The sequence below is a fragment of the Microchirus variegatus genome (genome assembly GCF_963457635.1).
Source record: "Microchirus variegatus genome assembly, chromosome: 1".
Classification (NCBI taxonomy): domain Eukaryota; kingdom Metazoa; phylum Chordata; class Actinopteri; order Pleuronectiformes; family Soleidae; genus Microchirus; species Microchirus variegatus.
In genome coordinates, this window is record NC_139802.1 from 24,380,654 (window position 1) to 24,405,595 (window position 24,942).

A 24,942-nucleotide genomic window follows, 5' to 3' on the forward strand; every position below is an offset into this window, starting at 1 on the left:
GAGAACGCCTAGACATCTCTTTACTAAAACCTCTGTCATTTCACTCTGCTTCACTTCAGCAGCATCAGACTTTGCACAGCTCATGTCCACATGTTGTGACATGACCTCCATGTGTTTTTAAGCTTCTACTGCATATTTTAATGCAATGCAATATTTTTTTAGGCGAGAGAAAAAAATCCTTCTTTTATGCTGTGTTCCATCTACATTTACTCTGACACAGTGGCATCTACAGTGAAACGTACACCTCTGGTGGAATCTCACAAGTGTTATCTTCATTTTGATACCAATATAATTCACATAGAGCTTGTAACTGCACAGATTTACTCTATTTAGTTTGGGCATGTCATTTTCGAGCAGGGACTCCAAAAAGAGGTAGAGGTAAAACATTGCAGTCTCCTCTGTCACTGTTTGACCAGAGATGAGGACTCTCTTGCAGCTGTCATGAGTGTGAGCATTACAACAAGGATTCAGTTCAGTTTTGTCACTGTTTTTTAATAGGTTAAGTTTAGCCCCTTTGAGTCTACATTCTATTCATGAGAATATAGTTGGCGTTTTATCTCTGTGGTAGATGGCTTTTTCAACTGCATATAAAGATTTTTCACTCACCCCATACCAAAGCTGTGATTTTACATCATGGCACATTGGAGCTGTTAAACCACTGCTGCCAGTAAACGTGAAAATGTGTCATTTTGTGACTTTAATTTTTGAATTATTTGCTTAATTATATGCAATGGATTTGCCCAAGTGGCACAAACCTTCCAAACAACAGCACGCAAATGCTCCATGGAATTTAGTGCAGGAGAGCGAGCAGTTTGCCAACTTCAATGTCCAGTCAGAAAAGGCTGATGATGAGATAAAGTAGTAAACATATTCAAGGTGTAGATTTTTATCAAATGTAGCCGTTGGTTAAGTGACTAAACTGTTTTCCTTGTGTTTGCCAGCAGCATATTTGCAATGAAACCGAGCATCTGTCTCTCATACAACCATACTTCAAAAACCCTGAACAATCACTTTAAAGTACTGAAAAGAATATGGTCCAAAATAGTGTAAAGATCTTTAGTTGAATTATATACTATCTTATTTTTTTCTCTTTCCCTTAGGAACAATGGCACGTGCTACCGCCAGTGCCAGGGCCGTTCTGTGCTCCTCTCCTCCAGCTTGTCCTCCACCGTGCCTCTTTCTTCTTCTCTGGGATGGCGAAGTGGCACTGAAGGGAAAGGAGGGCTCTCTCATTGCCTTTGGGTCTTGTCTGTGACCGATAGCCTGGCACCGTGTATGTCCAGACAGCTGTGTCCCCCTGTAGCCCTCACTTTACACCCAGACTCCCATACACATTGTAAAGTGAGTACAAACACATTCAAATTGTACAGGCAACTGAACATGCTTTTGTCAGTTTTCCCTTAACTCTCTGTTACATTCTTTATATTTTGCAGAACTCGTATGTGTATGTATTTGATGGCCTTCCTCGTTTTCTGGGTAATGGAGTTGTTCACTCGGATCATAACCTAATTGGAGCATTTTGTGGCACTACAAGGACTCAGCCTATCACAGTAGAGGCTACCTCAGGTATCCTTCCGTTTAACCCACTAACTCACGAGTAAACACTCTTTTTAAATTGTAACCCGAGTATGTACTCCCTGGTTACTGATAAAAGGTAAATTAAACGAATGAATTTGTTTCACAACCAGGTATAATCTCAGTCTACTTTGAAGCCAACGTGTCTTCAACCAAACCTCAAGGCTTCAATGCGTCTTTCTTGGTGCGACGGTGTCACCACAGCTCCGACGAGGGTGATGAGGGCTCACCTGTGTGTCCAGGTGGAGGCCAATGCCAGAGTGGCCTCTGCCAGTGTCCTCAGGGCTTTGGAGGACCCCACTGTGACCGGCCCATGTGCCCCCAGGATTGTGGAATAGCAGAAGGAAGGGGGGCTTGTAATTCAGTAAGATTTCTATCAAATCCATGTCTGGAACTTTGCATTTGTTTTTCCATGTTTTACCTGTATCGATAACCTACATATTGTGTTTTTCTCAGTCTCTGGGAGTGTGTGTTTGCTTAGACAGCTGGGTTGGCTCAGACTGCTCTGTTCCTCGAGACGCCAACACCCTGATTTGGGAAACACTGCTGGACACACAGTTGACCAAGGTAATGGCATAACTTAAACTGTTAAACATAAACACTAGAAGTATCTAAAAAAAACAAAAAAAAAACCTGTCTACATTTTCCTTCAGTTGTATGGCATTACTGCAACTAATACAACAATTATAGTAGGACTTGGAGGGAGTGCTAAAAATAATAAAATATTAAAAAGTAACAATAAATTAAATTAAACAATACTGATGCAACAGGTATTCTTGAGACATTATCATCATTTAAGGTGCAGTGCAGGTTAAAACCCAATGGAGGTCAGTTGACATGATACAGAGCATACAGTGGTATGTAAAAGTGTGGGCACCCCTGTATATTTTCATGATTTTCCTTTATAAGTCATTGGTTGTTTGGATAAGAAATGTCAGTTAAATATATCATATAGGAGACAAACACAGATATTTGAGAAGTGAAATAAAGCTCTTAATGATTTACAGAAAGTGTGCAAGAAATATTTAAACAAAATTAGGCATGTGAATACATTTAGGCACCCTTGTCATTTTATTGATTTAATGATTTAATACCTTTAGCACTAATTATTGGAACTCAAAATTGGTTTGGTAACCTCAGTGACCCTTGACCTTCATTCACAGGGGAATCCAATCGTGAGAAAGGTTATTTAAGGAGGCCAATTGTAAGTGTTTCTTCTCTTTGCATGCTCTCTGAAGAGTGGCAACATGGGAGCCTCAAAACAACTCTCAAATGACCTGAAAACAATGATTGTTCAACATCATGGTTTAGGGGAAGGATACAGAAAGCTACTTCAGAGACTTAAGCTCTCAACTAAAGTTTCAACTAGGGATGCCACGGTATTCTGTATTTTACCAAACTGTTCGGTACACCCTATTCGGTTCAATACGCCACGTCAAACAACGGTATTTTGGTACGTTTCAGTCCGTCAAAATGTATTAAAATACACAACACTGCGTGATTAGATCCACTCAGAAGCAGAGACATGCTCATGCCGCCTTCAGCGTCAATCAGTGCGAGTGAACGAGACTCTGAAAAAAGGAAGTTTGTAACGGCACTGTCTTCGTATAAGTCTGCTGTGAGATCATTTAGGATTCAGCATTGGCTACGATGAGAATGAGAAAATGAATGTCAACAAACCACGGTGTGCAAGCATCTGTTATGCAGCACAGTGAAGTTGGTTTGAAGTTGGATATTGGACAGACAGTCGCTCTACAGCCACCCAGAGCAAGTGTCAACATCCGTCTCTTTCACTTGGAGCAGCATGGTGTATTTGTAGTTGTAGTTTGAGTGGGTTAAAATTGTGTTTATTTTTGTTGGATAGCACTAAACTTTATTTATTTTTAATTTGTGTGGTTTCATGTTTGCTGTTTCATTTGGTCTGATAGTGCACTATTGTTTAAATAAAGTTTGTGGTGCGATTATATCTGTGCTTTTAATTATTTTTACAATGCAATATTGCCTTTGCTAGTCTAGGTAGTTTTATATTAAGATATCAAAACCGTACCGATACCGTGGCCCAAAAACCGCGATACATACCACACCGTGGAGAAACTGTACCGTTGCATCCCTAGTTTCAACTGTGAGGAACATTGTGAGGAATTGGAAGACCACAGGCACAGTTCTAGTTAAGGCCCGAAGTGGCAGACCAAGAAAAATCTCAGATAAGCAGAGGGAAGGATGGCGAGAACAGTCACAGTTAACCCACAGACCAGCTCCAAAGACCTACAACATCATCTTGCTGCAGATGGTGTCACTATGCATCGTTCAACTATTCAGTGCACTTTACACAAGGAGATGCTGTATGGAAGAGTAATGCAGAAAAAGCCTTTTCTCTGCACCCGCCACAAACAGAGTCGCTTGAGGTATGCTAAAGCATATTTGGGCAAGTCAGCTTCATTTTGGAATAAGGTGCTGTGGACTGATGAAACTAAAGTAGACTTATTTGGCCAAAACAAGGGCATTACGAAAGCGGAGAAAAACACTTGCTTCCAACAATAACATTTGGTGGCGGTTCCATCATGTTTTGGGGCTGTGTAGCCAGTGCAGGGACTGGGAATCTTGTCAAAGTGGGGGTCGCATGGATTCCATTCAATATCAGTAGATTCTGGAGAACAATGTCCAGGAATCAGTGACAAAGTTGAAGGGTTGACGTTGTGCCGGGGTTGGATCTTTAAACAAGACAACGACCCTAAAGCACTGCTCAAAATCTACTAAGGCAGGGGTGTCGAACTCAGTTTCACTAATGGCCACATCAGCATAATGGTTGCCCTCAAAGGGCCAGATGTAACTGTAAGACAATAAATGTAACTAAATGGAAACGCACTCTCAGAAAAAGACTTTGAAGCACAGTGATTTCTTCAGCCTCAATAAATCTAGCTTTCACTGCTGCATCGTTTTTGGTTATGGCTTTTGTGAACACATTCTGCTGCGATCGCAGTTTGCCTTTCTAATTCTTTGACAATTTGTTGTTTTTCTTGAAGGCTAACTTTGGCATACTTGGCTTCTTGTTTGGTGTCAAAATGTCGACATAGATCGTACTCTTTGACGACCAACACTGCTCCGTAAAACAAAAGACATTGGTTCTCCTTCCTCGGTTTTTCTCCTTGAAGCACAAACATGTATTCGCCTTCCCATCTTTCTTGAAACTGCCTTCCATCTGCATCAATCTTTCTCTTCCTGGACATTTATGGATCATTTCAATCTCAATTTCATTAGTCGCATGATGCATATACAATGATACACTGCAAACTAGTGGCTGGATGCCGTCACTTCACGGGTAACACAATTGCCATGCATTGTGGGAAATGTAGTTTATGGTCAACACACGCCTTAAAGCAGCACAGACCTCGCCCACGGGCCTTGAGTTTGACACATATGTACTAAGGCATTCATGCAGAGGAACAAATACAATGTTCTGGAATGGCCATCTCAGTCCCCAGACCTGAATATTATTGAAAATTTGTGGCGGGCTGTCCATGCTCGGAAACTATCAAACCTGACTGAACTGGAGATGTTTTGTAAAGAAGAATGTATTAGCCAAACAACCAATGATTTATAAAGGAAAATCATGAACATTTACAGGGGTGCACAAACGTTTGCATACCACTGTCTCTTAAACATGTACATTGCCCTTACTGTTAAGGGATAATAAAGCAGATAAAGGCTTTAGATAATGTATAGGTTGTAGTCATAATTCAAAATAGGTGTTTCTCAATAAGTATCAAATTTTGTGGCCTCTGTTTTGTGATATGCACCGTGTCATGGCGACGTCGGAAATACCCAGCCCTAATGTCTCATGGTTTATTTTTGTGTAATTCGCTGGAGAATGTTTATTTTTATAAACATGTAAACTTACACAAACTCTCCCTCTCTGCCCCTGCTCTTCCTAATGACACCCAGAGCACAAACACACACTTTTTAATATATAAAGTATATAAGACCCCATATATTGTGCTGCAGATTTTATTTTTATGATGGTAGTGAAACATGGCTACTTTAAGATTTTGTGGGGAACTTTATTGTCATGTTAAAGTGACACAATGTAGGATTTCAACTTTGTTTCCAAGATTATTTCGATGGTATATCATCTTACAACAAGGTCAATGGCACCTCTGTCTAACCTGACCAAACAGGTCTACATTGCCTGTACCGGCACTATGTAACCATGCCGTGTTATCTTGTCATATCAAATGATCTTTTCCTTTTGTTCATAAATCAAGATTCAAACAGTGCATACAATGAGCAACCTGTTGTATAAGTCAGGTTGAAAAAGCAAGCTACACACAATTAATTATTTATTTAATATTAAATTTTTTGTTTTTTCTGTGGTTAGTTTTTGTTTCTAATATCTTGAAAAATAAAACTAATCATATTTATATGAAATGCTAAAACACAGGCTACTGTGCCCGGTCTGAAAACATAGTTGTTTGCACATTAGAAGTTTGCTTGTCAACAAATTCAGATGTTACTGCGATATATAATGTTCCACCAGTTTTAACAAATAATATAATTTACCAACTGTGAGGGCAGCCCGGCAGCACATCCTCTTTGTGTTACTTATAACTTGATACAGTTGTTATAACTTGATAAAGTTGTATATCTGCTCCTGGTCTCCTTCTTCTTTCTCTACCTCATCTCCCTCTTGTCCCCCACTTCTCCTCTGTCCCCCATTTTTTTTCTTTTACCCCAACCGGCCGAGGCAGATGGCTGCACATCTTTGAGTCTGGTTCTGTCAGAGATTTCTTCCTGCTAAAAGGGAGTTTTTCTCTCCACTGATGCCTAGTGTTTGCTCATTGTGTGAATTGTTGGGTTTATCTGCTCTGCATGATGTTGTCTATGTACACTGCTTTTAAGATGAAGTATGTTGTGAAATTTAATTTAATTTAATTTAATTTAATTTAATTTAAGGCCTGACTCAGTTTTACACACACATTAACATTCATGTGCCGTGTTTCTCCACAGAACCAGGCCCACAGGTTCCTCCACAGGATGGGCCACTCTCTAGTGTCTGGACCACAGGGCAATCTCTGGCTGTATGGAGGACTCTCCCTGTCAGAGGGCATTCTGGGAAATGTCTACAGGTAGCGGCACGTACCCTCATGAAAATGTTGTGTTATTTTACATTCCATGTGCTGTCATGTTTATGATAATGCATTCTGCCTCTGTTTCATTAAGATATTCCGTGTTGGAGCATCGTTGGACCCAAATGTTGACGAGCTCTGCGGAGGAGGGTTCAACTCCTATCCCCCGCTATCACCACGCCTGTGTACTGCTGACCACACATGAGTCTGGCTCTGGAAGCCACGGTGCCACTCACAACTTCATGTTTGTGGTGGGAGGTGTCACTCAAAATGGTGTTGCCATGGATACCTGGAGTCTCAATCTCAGCAGTTTAGTCTGGAGAGAACACAAGGTAAAGATCAGATATAATGTGGAAATACAAAATCTCTGAAAGGTATTATGTTTTTGTGCCTCAAATACATTTTTTTCTGCCTTTGTTAGAGCTCAGTACTGTCCCCAGTAGCAGGCCACACTCTGACTGTACGCCGAGACTCCTCTATTCTTTTGATTGGAGGTTACTCTCCAGAGAATGGCTTCAACCACCACCTACTGGAGTTCAGCCCCCATACTGGGAACTGGACCATAGCCCTTCACACTGGAACACCACCTACAGGTTTCTGAGGCCTTTTTCTCTTCAATGATTACATCATAACGTTTCATTAAGAACAATAACAAACGTTGTTTTTTTAATTAAAAGGCACAATGTACATTAATTAACATGCTCATTTCATAAGTCATGTAAATGTACCAGATTTAGCTATTAAAGCTTATATTCATCTGCAAGTTGATAACAAAAAGAGACACATACTGAGAGTGTTATTACAACAACACAGCATGAACACTGACAAACAGGCAAACAATTAATATGTACAATATACATTCGACCAAACTTGTAGGAAGTTGGTAGAAAGATAGGTACCAAATTAATAAAACAATAACAAAGACAATGGCCATTGCTTTATGGATTTTGTGAAATAATTTATAATGTACTATAATGTTCTATGGTTAGGGTTTTCCATGCATATCCTGCTGGGTAAGAAAAGGCTTTACTGCGCAAAGGATGTTTTCCTGTGGTATTTTGCAGTCCCCTTGGGCAGTAGCTCTTGTAGATGTACTTTGACTTTATTTAATGAACTCACTAATTTAACTTGACTTGATTGCATTTTGAAATGTGCAAAAGTTCCAGCTTGTTGGTTTCTGAAACATTTTATAGTGTTATTTGTTAAAATCCTCTTCACTTATGAATATACATTGGTAAAACCTAAACATACAGTGTAGTATGAGTCTGGAAAAGGTCAAAATAACATGCTGCACTGCTATAGATGCAACAAAACATCCTCCTGCTTTCTTGTCAAGGCTCTCCGTAACACGACAAACACACTGCATAGCAACTTCTAAAAGCAGAGTGGAGGAGAGAGCGCTGTGAGGACAGTGTTATTGACTATTTCATGGCCGACTCACTTGGAAGAAAAAAATATTATCATCATAAACTGGGCAAGTAGACGGGTTGGTTCATGACTGTTATACAGTTAAACACCTTAATAGGGGCTAAAAGATGGGTGTCAGGGTGTAAAGAGGATTTCAGTAAATAAAAAAAGATCCAGGATTGTCAAGCATGTAACAAGTAGTGACATGTATAGGTCAGACTGCAGACTGGAGGAGGACTAGAGGAAACCTAACAAATGGGGCTAACTGCTGTACTGTTGCCTTTGCAAATCAGAGAAGATGGTTCTAACCAGCTGTTCTGGCTACTTTGTGCATTTGGGATGCTATAGAAGTTGGCCACCTCCATAATGCAAGCCTCTTGTCTAAAGTTAGAGGCTTTATTAGGCTAGAAACACTTTTTTTTCTTGCTAAAAGTTACACAAAGGACTTTTGACTTCTAAAAAGAGATGTTGCAAGCTCATAATTTTTAAATGTTTTGCTTTTAAATTAGGTTTATATGGTCACTCGGCAGTCTACCATGAGCAGACTGATGCCATCTATATCTTTGGAGGTTATCGCTTTCATGTGGAGACAGTGGAGCCCTCAGGCGAGCTCTACAGTCTGTACTATCCCAACCTCACTTGGTCTCTTCTCGTCCCCTCGCAGGGCAATAAGGTAAGACGCTGACTTAATCTCTCTCACCCCCTTGAGGGACAGAAAATTAAACAAGTCAAACACTTATTATTTATCAATCTAGTGCAAAAAAATGTTTTTGATGTTCTCGATCGTGGGTAATGGAGTTCTTGATCGTGTCATTTGCTTCGCAGCCCTTGTCCCGTTTCTTCCATGCTGCAGCCCTGATCAAAGACACCATGGTCATAGTTGGGGGAAGGACAGAAACAGAAGACTACAGTAACTCTGTGTCTCTGTATCAGATCAACTGTAACACCTGGATACGACCAGGTGATCATCTGAAAGTTGTCCTGCAGCTTCACTCATTGTCAAATCATAATTTACCATATCTTAAATTGACCACTTCCTATCTCTTTACTTCAGTCTCTGCTGTTGGAGATCCAGTGAATCGTTCAGTATCTCTTGCCATGACGAGCTGGGATGGTCGTATGTTTGTGTCAGGGGGCTTCAATGGTGTCACACTGGGCAGACTCCTAACCCTGACTGTGCCCTCTGACCCCTGTGGGCTGCTGCCAACACCTGAGGCCTGCAACACTACCACAGGCAGCTGCGTGTGGTGCAGGGGAAGCTGTGCTTCTTCAAATACTGCTGAGAGGTAACACATTTGGCTGAAAGCAAATCAGTAAATAAATAGAGATATGTGCCTGAAATTGTAAGTAACTTGCAGCCAATAAATAATGCAGCACTCCCTCTGTTTCCACCAGGATGGGTTGTTTCACAGGCCAGTCCCCGTGTTTCCCAACTCCACGTCAGCCAGACCAGTGTCGTCGGCTGAAGACCTGCAGTGAATGCCTTGCCCGACACCCCAAGACATTGTCAAGTCCATCGCAGGTAACATACAATATTGTACACACACAAACACCATCTCAAGCGCCAAAAGGCCTCATTCAGAGCTAGTATTAATATCTGTCCTGAGAGATTTGATCACAAATGGAAAGTTGTAAGTTCAACTGTAAGTTCACACCTGGCATCAACTGGGATGTGACCACATGCTGTAACCACATGTGATCGGCTCTCACTTTCCCACAATTTATAAAAGTTTGGGCTGGGCGATATGACCAAAACGGAGTACGATATATGTTTTCCATAATTTAATATTGATATATATTACAATATCAAAGGCTGGGCAATATGGCTTATAATATCTGAAATTGTTTAGGCAATCCTGATATATGAGATGTATATGGATATAAAGCGGCACACAGGTCATTTCTCTGGACTTATTAAGTTTTTATTTGTGATGTGTATGCTTCTCAAAGGAGAGTGACAATACACTGTAAATACACTCTAAAATAAAACATCTACTGTTTATGATGTGTATTACACATGAACTTAAAACACAGTTATTATGTTAAATGACGATTAGAACTCAAATAATTAGGTTTAATATATTAATTTTAATTTGTTGATTTTTTTTATCAATGTTTATAAATCGTATGTATTTCGCAAATGTATTTAATATAATAAATATGATGATAGTATCCATATGTTGCCCAGCCCTAATGCAAATTACACACAGAAGTAATTTATGCTCATGATAAGACGATGTTTATTAATCTTATTGTCCACATGTGTTTGGTAATGTTGTTTTTTGTAATTTTGGTAAAAGAAAATGTCTATCCACTGCTGCTAATAGTTCACTGACACAAGCAGTAGGTGGCACTAAAGTCTGTATCACAACTAAAGGATGAGAAGATGCAACTTGATGATATAAACAAAGAGCATCTGCTGTTGTGGTGTTTTGCTGCTTCTTCCATCTATTATTGAAGTAAAATTTGCTTTTTGTTGATTAGAGGAATGTTGTGTTTCTCATCAAATCTGCTGTTTCTATTATTTTTCTACTATTTTTCCCAGCACAGTGAAATGTAAAAGCTGGAGGGAGGTTTCAGTCATTTCAGTTTGTGTTTTCTAAACATATTTTTTCTCTTCTTTTTTTTACTTTTTACTTTACTACTTAAGCATAAAAGCTGTATGTGATGTCTATGCAAGACTTTTTCAAATCATGTGTATTTCCACACAGGTTGTATTGCACAAAAAGTATAAATTTGATTGAATTAGTGAAAATATGCATAAAATATACTGATGGAAATCCACCTAGTCTGTCTGTCAAGTAAAGTTGGTTCTGTATTGCATTTTCTAGCCTGCTCTTCAGTGTAAATGGTGCACAAACTGTCCGGAGGGGGCCTGTATCAGCAGCTCTGTCAGCTGCACATCCGAACATGACTGTCGGATCAACCAGAGAGAGATTTTTCTGTCCAGCAACTGCACTGAGACTAGCTGTGAGGCCTCTGACTGCCCCAAGTGTACTGCTTCAGGAAAATGCATGTGGACTCGCCAGTTCAAACGCACAGGTACAGAAAACAGTGTTGAAGATTTCTGATTATCCATTTTGGATTTGTTTGATTTTAAGTTTCAACTAAGTTCTTGGACATATGTTGTGATTTCTCCAGGTGAAACCAGGCGCATCCTGAGTGTGAACCCCACCTATGACTGGACATGTTTCAGCTACGCCCTGCTCAACGTCTCACCCATGCAGGTCGAGTCCTCTCCCCCTCTGCCATGCCCTCCACCCTGTCACACACTCCATAACTGCAGCCTGTGTCTGGGCTCGAGAGGCTCAGACGGGGGCTGGCAGCACTGCGTGTGGAGCATGGCACTGCAACAGGTATGTCTGCCCCTTCGTGAAATAAAAACAAATTTTCACTAAATTTAATAGGATGTCCCGTCCCCTGCTCCCGTTTCCTGTGTGAGGATGAAACAGTGGCAGCAGTACTGCAATTTAAGTTTTTTGGTATCTGGCCTTGATAAGAAATTTAATTATGATGCAAACACAGATGCTATATATAAAAAGGCAAACCAACAGTTGCTAATTTTAATGTGGACATGACATAAATGAAAATGTTTTTAGGGTTCGAGCACAAGGTGAGTAGAACTCTATTGAAACTGAAGGAATTCTTCTTATTATTGGACTGGACTATTACTGGACGCGTTACAGCCGTGGTGCGGTCGCAGTTGCAAATCGCTTCCATTCTAATCAAAGAGAGCATTTCCACCAGACACACTGCAGAACGTCTCAGCACATCACATCACGTCGTGACCGGTGCTACGAGGTCAATAGTTAATTAATCAATTAATCAGAGCGTCTCAGAGAGTCATAATGTATGACGAGAGACTGATTGTTGAAGTGGAGAAACATAAAATAATTTATGACACCAGATCAACAGTTCTTCCACGTGGGAGAATGAAAGAAGCTGTGTTGTTGTTTCCTTTATACACATCGCGGGATCTCGCGAACTCGCGTCCGTTCGAGATTATCGCGTGATGGCTCCCAAGGCACCGCGCCACTGCTGTAACACGCCCGGTCGGGATAGTCGCGTGACCAGAGACCCGTCCTAAACATGTCTATATGAAAATATTCAATTTCGAAAAAGGCGCCCCCTGTTGACACCAGACAGAATTAAATTTACAGTTTTTAATGCTGCTCTAACAGGGATTGCTGTATCCACCTGAAACTTAATAGGTGAGACCAGAGACCCGTCCTGAACATGTTTGTAAAAGATGACCTCCGTACAGGAAGTGGAACTCCCGGAAGTAAAGTCTTATATTGTCCGATCTGCATGAAAATTGATATGTGAGACAAGGGAACTTCCCTGAACACGTTTACGGACACGCCTTTGACCCTACAGGAAGTCGGCCATTTTAAACAGGAAGTGCCCTCTAATTTTGCTGTACATTGACCAATCTGCACGAAACAATATGTGAGACCAGGGACCCATTCTGAACATGTCTGCAAAAGATGACCTCCCAACAGGAAGTAAAGTCTAACATTGTCCGATCTGCACGAAACTTGACACGTGAGACAAGTGAACTTCCCTGAACACGTTTACGGACAAGCCTTTCACCAACAGGAAGTCGGACATTTTAAACAGGAAGTGCCCTTTAACTTTGCCGTACGTCGCACGATTCTTGAAACTTGGAACGGGAGACCGTGGGACCCTCTCTGACGTGTTTGTTGCGCACGTCCCAATGCCGTTGCAGCCCGACATGGCTGTGGACGCTGCTGAAAATAACTAGTATTGAAAATAACTTGCACCGCAAGCGGTGAATCAACGGGTTCGTGTGGTGGCGTGGGCACACGTTCAGATCCGCTCGCGGTGCTAGTTTATTATTGTTGTTCGAGTTTGGAAATCTTAAAAAAAAAACAAGCTGTCAAAAGTACTTGTTTTGCTACTGATGTCTTAACTGGTGATTCTCTTAATCATATTCAGCACCTGTACATGAGGGCCATAGCTAAGGCTAATCGTTGTTTTAAACACTTTTATCTTTGTCAAACGAAGCGGAAACTGAAAAAAAGTTTTTTGTCTCACCCATTCAACTAGGGCTGGGTTTTATGGTCTTTAGATACTTTTAGGCAATATCCCAATGTATTTCATATATAAAGCTGCACATGAGATGATTGTGCTTCTCAAAGGAGAGTGACAATACACTCTAAAATGAAATATCTACTGTTAATGATCTGTATTACATGCATAAAATACAATACATATACAGTATATTATTATTAATATTACCTTTCATTTCAAATAATACCTGGTTAATTTATTAGGGGTTAAATTTCAGATAATGCGTGGTTCATTTATTTCTTTGGCTTTTTAATGATATTTATGTGTGTTAGAAACAATGAAATTGCCTATAAATGTGGTCAAATTCTGCAACAACACAAATAATTAGGCTGTCAAGTCACATTTTTAGAGTCTATTTTTTTTATTCAATATATATATATATTGAAAAATCTAGATACAGTATAATATCTAATTTGTGATATTTAGTGTATTTCATAAATGTATTCAAGATAATTAATTAAATGATTATCATGCATTTAAAACCAGGAAAAGTCATCACAGATACCTTATCACGATGAGAAAACCACAGTCCATATTTTGTCATCATATTTCTTCATCAATTCGACCAAAGCATTTTCTTCATACTGCTCTCTTGAATGGTTCAACTAATGTACCCATTACTTATATTTCCATTGTCCTCCCAGTAAACTCAATGACATAAACAGCTTCATCAAATCCATCCATGAATAAAACAAAGAAAAGAGTACCAACAATATTGATATAAAACTAATGAACAAGCTGACTGGTGGATATAAAAATCGGGATGATAAAGAGACGACTGAAACTTGCAATATGGAAGTATGTTGAGTGATGGTGTAAATTTAGGCTCTAGCCACCCCCAAAGGCTGCACCAATATATACAGATTGTCTTCCTTCTGCTCTTTTTTAAATTAATATATTTTTTATTTTATTTTTTAAACAACCAATAGTTTGGTTGTAAGCGAAATGCACATTTTAACTTTATTCTTTGGCAGCTAACCTCCCTCCCTCTGTTTCTTGCAGTGCATGAGCCCTTCCTTTGTGCCCCTGCGGTGTGAAGCAGGTCAGTGTGGTCGTCTGCTGTCTGGTGGGGACTCTTGCTCTCCCCAGTGCTCACAGCTCACCCAGTGCTCCCAGTGCATTTCTCGGCCTCAGTGTGGCTGGTGTGCCACTCGTGGGGGTAACGGTGCTGGACGATGTCTGCAGGGAGGACTTGATGGTGAGAATTCTCTAAATAGGAGCTCAGGATTACAGATGTAATCTCCTGTCGTTTCTTACCGATAATTCACTTTATTCTTAATTCCCAGGTGTGAGTGAGGGTGTTTGTCCGCTGAGAAACAGCAGCTGGTCTTTCCTCCACTGTCCAGAGGAGGATGAATGTGCTAACGGCAATCACCACTGCAACATCACCCAGGACTGTCATGATCTACCCCAGGGATACCACTGCACCTGCAAGCAGGGTTACATACTCAGCAGGTGAGATCAGGACCCAACACTCAATATACTGTAGAGAAAAATGGGTATATTATGGGATAGTTCACAGCTCTTTTTGAAGTGTGGTTGTTGGAAGAGGCGTCTGTGGTGCTCAAAGGCTGGTTTGTAGGATGAGTGTGTGGCCAGTCACCTGTAACGTGACGTAATGGTGACAACAGCTGTTATCTCCAGTGGCTGTGCGTGTCCAAGCGCGTGTGTGTGTGTGCGTGCAGTGCGAACGAGCTTGCGCTAATGTTTAGGACGGGGGTGGGGGACACAACAATAAGCCGTCTACACGAATGAAGACGGCATCTCACCCAGTCAAGATACTGCACTCTGGTGGACACAACAAGCGCAGGTTCAAAAACCTGAGCTGTCTGGCGACACACCTGTGCCAGCGGAGAGTTTCTCTCTCTTTTTTTTTGCCCCTCATTTTTATTATCGCTGCTTGATGGTCAATAATGGACATTACAGCCATGTTTTTGAGCCTAAAACGAAGTAGTACACTGTAGAATAGTTTCCACCCCCACATTGCTGCTGTTGCTGAAATCGACAAAAAATCGACACATGGACCTCGACATTCGACTCTCAAAATGTTGTGAAATTCCCACACCTAATCCCAGTCCTCAGCCATGTTTTCAGCAAAAGCAACCATGTCTCAAGCTGGATGCAGGCACAGGGGGTGTGAGTCAGTCAATTAGTACTGACTATGTGTCAAGTACCCCATACAACCACACTTCAAAAAACCTGAACTACTGTATAACTTTAATTTCTTTGTTGTTCATGGTGAGACGGCAGGTTCACCTCAATGGCTTTTTCTTCTTTTTCTTCTTTTCAGTGTTTCTGGTCAGTGTGAGCCTGTGTGTGTTCAAGGCTGTGTGAACGGGACATGTGTGTCTCCAGGAGTTTGTCGCTGTCATTTTGGCTTTGTAGGGGACAACTGCTCCTCTCAGTGCAGCTGTAACGAACACAGCAACTGTGCTGGAGTTAACAAACCAGATGTTTGCCTTGAGTGCCACAATAACACTATAGTAAGTGCTTACGATATTACACATCAACGCAAGTTAAACACTTACTTTTCCACATGAATTTGTATTCATTTTACTTTCACTTTATTTAAGGGAAAACACTGTGAAAAGTGTAAGCCACTATTCGTGGGCTCTGCCAAGGGTGGCGGAACATGTCGTCCATGTCGGGAGTTTTGCAGGGGAAACAGTGCTGTGTGTCTGTCCCAGGATGAACATAAGAAGGCTCTTGAAAACCCACGGCTTTTCATTTTGGGTCCCAACACAGTAAGTAGCTATGTTCAAAATGTCTTGATTCCAAAAAGAATAATTCCGATTGGAATTTACAATTCCATTGTTTACATGGACACAAAATGTAATCATCTGATTGTGGTGTGTGCTTACATGCATCAAAGGTTCAGCTGGACAAAACGCTACACGTGTCTGTCCATTATTCTTTTTTGGAATGGAAATACAGCAGTAACAAAAAAGGATCAGACACTTGATAACACCAAACCAGGAAGTCATGATCTGGTCAACTGAACACTAATCCAAATGATTGGCATATACCAGCCCTCTCGTTCGGAATTAAATGTGTTTCTGAATGGTCTGTAACAGATCCAAGTTTTCAGTTTAGCATGTTTAATCATTTTTATTTCAATCAGACTTTTATTCCAATTGTTTGTGTCACGAAAACAGCTTGTGGCTAAACTTGTAAAAGTAATTTGAATTATATTAAGTTATCTGATTGTTGAATTTAAAATGAATATTTCTACTTCTTTTCAGATTCAGAATTTTGTGTCTGAGGGTCCAACAGAAGAGAATGCTGTGTGTGTGAATTGCCAGAACAATAGTGTCGGGGACAAGTGTGAGAGCTGCCTCAGTGGCTACTTCCTGCTGCAGGGGAAGTGTGAGAAGTGAGTAATGACTTCTGATGCTCTAAAAATCCGTTATATGTCATACTGTATCATTTTAGGTTTTTTAAGTCCCTGTTATACTTCTGTGGTTGGCATTTTAAAGTGTAAAGGCCACATTATACTTCTCCGACTGCATAATGCGTTATCTGACTGTAAACACGGAGACCCCTCGAGCCTTCATACTTCTGCGTCATGGTGACAGATACGCACTGCAATTTCCCGCCCGATCAGTAGGGGTCGCTACGCAAGGTTGTTGTGCTTTTGGCTACAATGAGCAATGGCGTCCAAGAGAGAACGACTGTTGTTGTTGAAACAGTGGCCGCTTCCCACTTTTCTGTGTCACGGAACGCAGTTTTAAGATAATTTGAGGCGAGAAATTGGCCATTTAGAGTCTAAACATGTGGTTTGTGTATTAACCACTTCTTCCCTGACCCTCTTTTTGGAGTCCCTGCTCGAAAGTGACATGCCCAAACTAAATAGAGTAAATCTCTGCTGTTTCAAGCTCTATGTGGATTATCTTGGTATCAAAATACAGATAACACTTGTGAGATTCCACCAAAGGTGTAAGTTTCACTGTAGATGCCACTGTGTCAGAGTAAATGTACATGGAACACAGCATATCTGAAGGATTTTTTTCTCTCGCTTAAGAAAATATTGCATTTTAAAGCAAATATCACCTTTAAAATATGCAGTAGGAGCGTGAAAAACACATTGTGGTCATGTAACAACATGTGGACATGAGCTGTGCAAAGTCTGATGCTGCTGAAGTGAAGCAGAGTGAAATGACAGAGGTTTTAGTAAAGAGATGTCTAGGCATTCTCTCTTTTGGCACAGTTTGACACCTTCTGTGCCATTTGAGATTTCTTAGTTACCAAATTATTAAAAACCCATTTAATTTTATTTATATGTCACTACAGGTCTAAAAAGAACTTGTTTTTGAAAAAAAAACAAAAAAACTTGATGCTGTAAATCGATGCTCCCTGTGCGGTGCGTAATAACAACTCAGTGACTCTGCAGCGTCTTCAGTTACGCATCGCCATAGCTCTGGCTTACCTTGGTCAATTAGGGCGATTGACAGCTCGCTTTAAACCTCTAAACCGGTAGAATCAGATTCTGGTCTCTAAATGCGTGTGAATCACTTCATTAGCGAGTCAAAAGGACATAAATGCATATGACGCATTTATGCGGACATTCGCCCTTCTCTAATCAGAACGATCTAATGTCGCTCTGTAATGATCAATAAGACCAGGATTTGTTCCCAAAGCATGCTGGAAAGTGTAGTCCTTCATTAGAAGTGGTTTTGCTCCGGTGTAGGGCTGTAAAGTCAAAGTCAACTGGTCGACTAATTGGTCGACACGCTCTGGCTCGACCAAAATTGTGATTGGTCGACTAATTTTTTTACATTTTTTTAATTATTATTATTTTTTTATGGTGAATTTCATTAGGAGGAAATTACCAAGTCTAATAGGGGTGTGATATAGCACCCGTGTTTCGCAGGTAACAGCCTGTCTTCAGAGAACACCCCCCTTGTTTTCCACTATTTTGATTTAGTCCAGCCCAAGGGGTTGTTTTGTCGCTCCGTGGCTCATGAGCGACAGACAAATTAGCGTTACCATAAATTAGACGTGAATTTTGAGCTTTTCATTTGAGGCTACAGTCAGTCCTGTCTCATCCATGTCAAAAACATTAGCAGTGTGGCAGCATTTTTCAAAAGTAGATGACAGTAAAAAAGTGGAATGCAAACTTTGCAAGCAACGGTTTGCTTTTCACAGCTCGACTACAAACTTGGCATATCAGTTTGCGCCATCCGTTTTTAATATGAACATATCAGAATTATTAGCATATTTCAATGTTTTAGTCTAATAATCGTTGATTGGTTTTATAACTGCAGACGCACCCGCTCGCAACAGTGGCAGCGTCCCGCGGTCTATTTGTGTCTCAGCCGCGAAGCTGCTCTCCTATGTTCAGTCTCGCTCTGTATTCCTCAACAGTTATTGTGCTGATATTACTAGTTGACATAGCACATTATTTTCTGATATCACGGTCTATGGTATTGTGCAGATGAACGTAATGCAAAACACTGTCAGGTACATAATCACGCTGACGCTCCGGTGGCACTTTTCAATGTGTGCGCTGTAAAGGTTTTTTTCGGTCCTGCTGGTTTGTTCCGTCTGTGTTTTAACTGTGTTTCATGTACATAAGAATGGTTTATATGAGCTTTTAGCTGAGTTTCTGACCTTTCTGTTGGTATGCAGCATGTCTGTGTTTGTTAAAGTTAGATATGGTTTTATGACGCTTTATGACGCTTGTCTTCGGTACCAGGGGCAACCGCGAAGAAGAGGTTAAGATATTACATATTTATAGTTTGGCAGCGACGCTGTCAGCGGTGGACGCTCGGACGCTGTGGGCCGGCACAGAGCAGTGTTGGCTCGTCCTGTCCTGAGGACCAATCGCAGCTCTTGCCGTCTCCGTTTTCCCTTGACGGAGTGACGGACACAATATATTTAGTGCAGTCCGAAACGACACAGAGGCTAACCTACGCAGAGCACTTTATGTAGGAGTATAAATTGGGCTTAACTAACCCCCAAATCCACTATTCTGAGATGTAAACCAGTTTATGAGTGTCTAATATTTGTTGATCAGGCACACATCTTCACAGTTTAATCTTCAACTTCCCTCTGTGTCCAAAGAGAATCACTCTGTTGTCTAATCAGCAAGGCTCACTGTAAAAAAATTGGCAAAAAAAACAACCCTAACTGTCTCATGTTTCTCCAACTTACAACAAATATCAGAAATAAAAAAGGAATGTCACTAAAGCTTTTCCATGGAAGTCTTAGCTCAAATGCAGCTGATACTTCTGCCTTTAGTAGACACACCCCAGTGTTTCAGATTGTGTTAAACTCAGAAGACTCACTTACAAGGAGTTTAAGATATTTTATGAACAATTTCAGGATTATTAGATCGGATTGATCACCGATATGCAATGCTCACATCATAAATTAACTACCATATACTGATTCTTCTTTCCCTTTTACTTCCTTGTTTGAAGTTTTGTGTGTCTTGTGCCCTCTGTTATTTGAGGGTTAAAAGAAGTGTTTGTTTTCTGCAGTCAGTCCAGTAATCATTCAATGTTCTTATTTGTATAGTGTTTGGATCACTTGTGTTTTCATTTCTGCTCTAACCTATGTGGATTTTTATCACAGGTGTCAGTGTAATGGCCATGCAGACACATGTAATGAACATGATGGCACAGGCTGCCCCTGTCAAAACAACACTGAGACCTCATCCTGTCTGAGCAACCCTCAGAGTGACCGCAAAGACTGCTACAGGCAACAGGTATGCACATGCTAGACATTTTAAGTTGTTTAGTTTTTAATTCAGTCATCAGTTTAGTTGACGGTGACAGTGTCCTGCTTTATGGCTGCACCTGTGTTAGCAAGAAGCTAATTTTCATATGTTTTCATGTGTCCCTGGGCAGAAAGCTGAGAACAAATGTAAAACCTAAGCAATAATAACATTAAAATACAGCACATGATGTTCCCAACATGTAAAATATAATCAGCAATGGTAGCAACTTTAAAAACATTACAATGACACATTAAAGTGATAGTTCGGAATTTTGGACATAAGACCTATTTTCCAACTCAGCCGGTGTGATGGAGACGTTTTCAAGAAATTTAATTCAGTTCTTCTAGTTGCCGAGTTCACTGATGCTATGGCTAGCGCAAGTCAATGATACAAGTTAGCATGGCATTAAAAACACTCATACCGACTCCACAGTGCACCCGAGGTAAATCGGTTGTAACGGCAGACTATCGATGTACATATCTGTGTTGATAGAATGTTTGAAATAAAAGCAACCTTGCAATTTGAAGGATTTATGTCTCAGCAGCGGCAGCAGCGCGTCATACTTCCGGCAGCGGCGGAAGTATAGTGCTGAGAAAGTAGTCCCTCAAAAATCCATGCGATGCGACGTTAGTTTTGTTTCAAATATTATTCTATCAACACAGATATGTACATCGATAGTCTGCCGTTACAATCGATTTGCCTCGGGTGCACTGTGGAGTCAGCACTGTGGAGTGTTTTTAATGCCATGCTAACATGTATCATTGACTTGCGCTAGCCATAGCATCAGCAAACTCGGCAACTAGAAGAACTGAATTAAATTTCTTGAAAACGTCTCCAGACGTCTCCATCACACCGGCTGAGTTGGAAAATAGGTCTTATGTTCAAAATTCCGAACAATCCCTTTAAGATTTTTTTCTGTGTATCATAATATTTTCTTATTGTCTTTATTGACGAAATTAAAAAGAATGTCCATATTTTTGGTATGCCTTATTAGTTTTCACTCAAATTGTTTTTCTTTATCCTCTCAATGTAGTGTGCCAAATGCAAAGACTCATTTAATGGCACACCAGTGAATGGGCGTCAGTGCTACCGTCAATTCAATGTGGACACAGAGTGCTGCTTTGACCCCACATCCCAGACCAACTGCTTCCACGATCCCACCATTCGTAACCTCCCCAAGGGCCGTACTGTGTTCTTTGCAGCCCAGCCAAAGTTCACCAATGTGGACATACGGGTCACCATTGATGTGACTTTCGGTGAAGTGGAGTTGTACGTGTCCAACTCTCATGACACTTTCATCGTGGACGTGGACCGGTATACAGGGATTCACACCATTAAGATTGAGGAGGAAGCCGTAACTCGGGGGACGACAGCTGGTGTGGATAAGGATTCACCTCCGTCTCCTATTAAAGTGTTTGCCAACACCTCATCCAGCTTTGGAGGCCCCGTGCTTTCCCACAACCCACTGCAGCTGCAAGCGAAAGCTCCAGGGTCAGATAGAGAAATTCGGGAAGAGCACGCTGAAGGACTCATCACCTATATCATTGTGTGGAAACCACAGACGGTGCTGATCGTGCGACGCGTTCGTGATCGTGTAGTCATCACTTTCCCCCATGAAGTGCACTCCCTGAAGTCCAGCCGCTTCTACATTGCTTTGAGAGGCGTGGGAACTGGCGAGAGACAGGGAGAGTCCCAGGGTCTGCTGTTTCTGCGTCAGGACCAAGCACACATAGATCTCTTTGTTTTTTTCTCAGTTTTCTTCTCCTGCTTTTTCCTCTTCCTCTCCGTCTGTGTCCTCCTGTGGAAGGTTAAGCAGTTCCTGGACTTCCGTCGGGAGCAACGTCGCCACATTCAGGAGATGACCAAGATGGCATCAAGACCATTTGCGAAACTCACTATATATCTTGAGCCAGAGGAGCCTCAGCTTATCTACCTGCCTTCGTCTGGAGGAGGGGTGGGGGGCAGCACTGTCTCACTTGCACATGCCCGCACAAGCAAGTTAGGAGGAGTGGTGGTGGGTCAGAGGGGCCGAGCTGGAGGTGTCTCCTACAAACATGACCCAGGCTCTGGAACCACAGGCCATCACCACCATCACCTTACTCTGGGTGGAGGTGGCAACAGTGGTCAGCACCTCCCCCTGCACTACCTGAATACCCACCACTATGCCAGCACCACTGCTGGCAACCCAGCTTCACATCACCACCATCCATCCACCTACAGCGGCTACCAGCATTTTTGCCGCTCCGACCCTTTCCTCTCTCAGCTCATGGGTTTTTCCTACTCATCCTTTAAAGTGGGGCCCATTACGCTAGAGCCCACAGATGACGGCATGGCTGGAGTGGCCACTGTCCTCTTCCAGTTGCCCGGGGGAGTCATGGCTCCAAACCGTGCCTGTCTGGGCTCCGCACTTGTTACTTTGCGGCAGAACTTGCAAGAATACTGTGGCCACGGCAACGGAGGGGGGCACCCAGGAGCAGGCGTGGGACGTAAGGGGCTTCTGGGGCATCAGCACCTGACCACTATGGCTATGTAGAGCAACAGAAAAATATATCAATTAAACATGACAGGGATAAAAGAGATGGGAGACATCTGTAAAATGTTCGACATAGATATATCAAATACATTTTTTGAAAGGCAGAGCCCAAAAGAAAGACATAAAGGATAGTTCTTTTATTTCTTTATGTATGGCTGTATGAGGTGCTGACAGAGAGTCAAAGCTGACTGTGAGACAAAGACGCTTACTAACTGAAAACATGGCTGCCAGCAATGACACAAATGCTGTGTTTCCATCATGGTGCGGTTTGGTTTGGGTCAGGCTTGCATTTCGACTAAGAACAGTACCTTCATTTGGTAGGTAGGGTGTGGTCGCGATGGCCTTTTCAGTGTGATACTTGGAGTCAGAGCCTAGCTCCACCCTGACCTTACCGTACCATTTTACTCTGGCACCTCAAAGGAAGTTAGCCAAAAATTTGATGGTAGGGGCTGGTTATTTTTGTTTATTTTGGCAGTATTCGTAAAGGAAACACAAAAAAAATATGTACCGTACTGTACCAAACTGAACAGTTCCACTTGATGGAAACGGGTTTAAGAAAATTAGATTCTGAATCTACGCCTCAAGTTTATAAACTCACTCACTCTCCTACACCAAATTTCATTGAGAAAATCTGCGTGTTTCGGTCAAAGAAGGCAGGAGCGGCTGGTTTACTGCTGCCTCATTTGGCAAGTTTATATAAACAAATTATTTCAAACACAGAACTCACAAAATGAAACATTTAAAAGACAGTGGTGGATCAATAAATTCTGCGTCCTGTGATATAAAATCACTGTATTTCTCTATAGGCTTAGGTGCCCACAGAGTGACCCAAACTCCTGCTTGAAAATGCTGAAAGTGAGTCTTTCAGTGACAGCATGTGTCAGCATGTCATACACCCACACATGGGAAAACTCAAATATCTTTCAGTCACAATCTGTTAACATGAGCATTCGGAACACAACTGTACATACACTGTATAATGTGTTGTTTTGTCTTTTATTGTATTATGTATTGCTAAACTGATTTTCAGTGCTTCACATGACCAAGCCAGCTGTCTTTATAATGCACTACAACTGCTAGAACGCCTTGATAACAGAAAAAAAAACAGTGTTGCATCCTTGACAGTGATAACGAGAGGTATGAGCACACTGGACAGTCAGCCTCACGCAGAGACTGAAGCTGGACTCGTGTTAATACTCACTAACCAACAGAGATGTTAAGAAAGACACCATCTGGTCACTTTGGAACCAACATGTGCTTTATACCCCCAAAAAAGTGACAATCAAAGTTGAAGTTGCCATTTAGAACAAAGAACTGTTAATATTGTTTCAACCTAATGTGCAAACTTCTGATTGTCAGCTCAGCGCAGGAGAAAAAAAGGTTGCTTGCAAGATGTTTCTATTTTAATTGTGTAATTGTAACATAATACGTGGCAGGCTTGTAAGCTATTATGTTTATGTTAAACAAGACTGGTGAGTATGTTCCTGCATATTCCTTCACCTGCTATGTTAAATTGTCATTTGTTTTTCTGCTCATTTGCCTTCACTTCTTGGCTTGTCTGTGAGTCACTTGGGTTACACTTGTGTTAATGGAAATGTGTGGTGCAGCTCCCGGAGGAACAGTTCCATTTTTTATATATATTGTTAAATTCAATGTTTTCTGTACATAAAAGAATGAAGGATCATGTTTTTAATGCAAGCCTGGGGTTCCTTACCCTATAATAATTTAATTACACAACCAAACTCGTCCATAAACATGAAAAAAGTTGATCACATTTTGTTGACATTAAATGTATGGAACATTACAATCAAAACATTAGGTTGTGGTTGAAAAATACTGTATCAAAACTCCATTGATAATGAGAAGAGATGTTCTCCTGGTGAGAAATGTTTGAAACAATGTGTTGACGTTAATGTTTTTGTTTGTTTTCCTTTTTGCACTGTATGGAGGCAAGAGCCCCGTTATTCATGTGAAACACTAAAGAGTGGTCATCGTCCAGCCTCCGATGGCACTCCGTGTCATGGACGACCTCAAGTGGTGCTACTGGTTTTCCTAGGAGGTTTTGTCATGAACTGAATACTCGCAGCTTAGTAAAGCAAATAAAGCTCAAATAAATATTGTTACTATTTATAGCAGCCCTCCACAAATCTACATTAATTCAGTTTCATTTTTGTCTTGTATAATTGTCTGTTTTCCTAACATGCTTTATTTTTGTACATAACTTTTATGTTTGTTTGTTTCTTCTTTTTTTCAAAAAGGGGACAGTGTTGTGCAAAATGTTGCCTCACGATTCTCTGTCCTAAGTCGACTTAAATAAATTCTGTGGAACAAGATGGTGTGTGTGCGTGTTTTGTGCAGAGGTCAAAACCATGATGATTGATGCTATTCAAGGGCCACTACTGTTGATAATCTACAACAGTAGACAGTAGTAATAATGAGCTATTTTAGTATCTTCAGTAACTAGTGATAATATTTAAGTGACTATTTTA

At 41.1% G+C, this 24,942-nt stretch overlaps 1 protein-coding gene across 1 annotated transcript in view; it reads left to right on the forward strand.

The window, feature by feature from the left end:
* megf8 (multiple EGF-like-domains 8) overlaps window positions 1-24,672 on the forward strand; it is a 45,604-nt gene extending 20,932 nt beyond the window's left edge. The window contains exons 25-44 of the mRNA XM_083889773.1: window positions 1,101-1,341; window positions 1,434-1,566; window positions 1,689-1,939; window positions 2,032-2,142; window positions 6,580-6,698; window positions 6,793-7,030; window positions 7,120-7,291; window positions 8,615-8,778; window positions 8,931-9,066; window positions 9,160-9,391; window positions 9,501-9,627; window positions 10,937-11,147; window positions 11,247-11,461; window positions 14,202-14,397; window positions 14,486-14,654; window positions 15,490-15,682; window positions 15,773-15,943; window positions 16,442-16,572; window positions 19,776-19,908; window positions 20,954-24,672. Of these exons, the coding sequence (XP_083745899.1) occupies window positions 1,101-1,341; window positions 1,434-1,566; window positions 1,689-1,939; window positions 2,032-2,142; window positions 6,580-6,698; window positions 6,793-7,030; window positions 7,120-7,291; window positions 8,615-8,778; window positions 8,931-9,066; window positions 9,160-9,391; window positions 9,501-9,627; window positions 10,937-11,147; window positions 11,247-11,461; window positions 14,202-14,397; window positions 14,486-14,654; window positions 15,490-15,682; window positions 15,773-15,943; window positions 16,442-16,572; window positions 19,776-19,908; window positions 20,954-22,453 (4,843 nt within the window). The 3' untranslated portion in view covers window positions 22,454-24,672. The remainder of the gene's footprint in view (window positions 1-1,100; window positions 1,342-1,433; window positions 1,567-1,688; window positions 1,940-2,031; window positions 2,143-6,579; window positions 6,699-6,792; window positions 7,031-7,119; window positions 7,292-8,614; window positions 8,779-8,930; window positions 9,067-9,159; window positions 9,392-9,500; window positions 9,628-10,936; window positions 11,148-11,246; window positions 11,462-14,201; window positions 14,398-14,485; window positions 14,655-15,489; window positions 15,683-15,772; window positions 15,944-16,441; window positions 16,573-19,775; window positions 19,909-20,953) is intronic.
* Window positions 24,673-24,942: the final 270 nt, after the last annotated feature.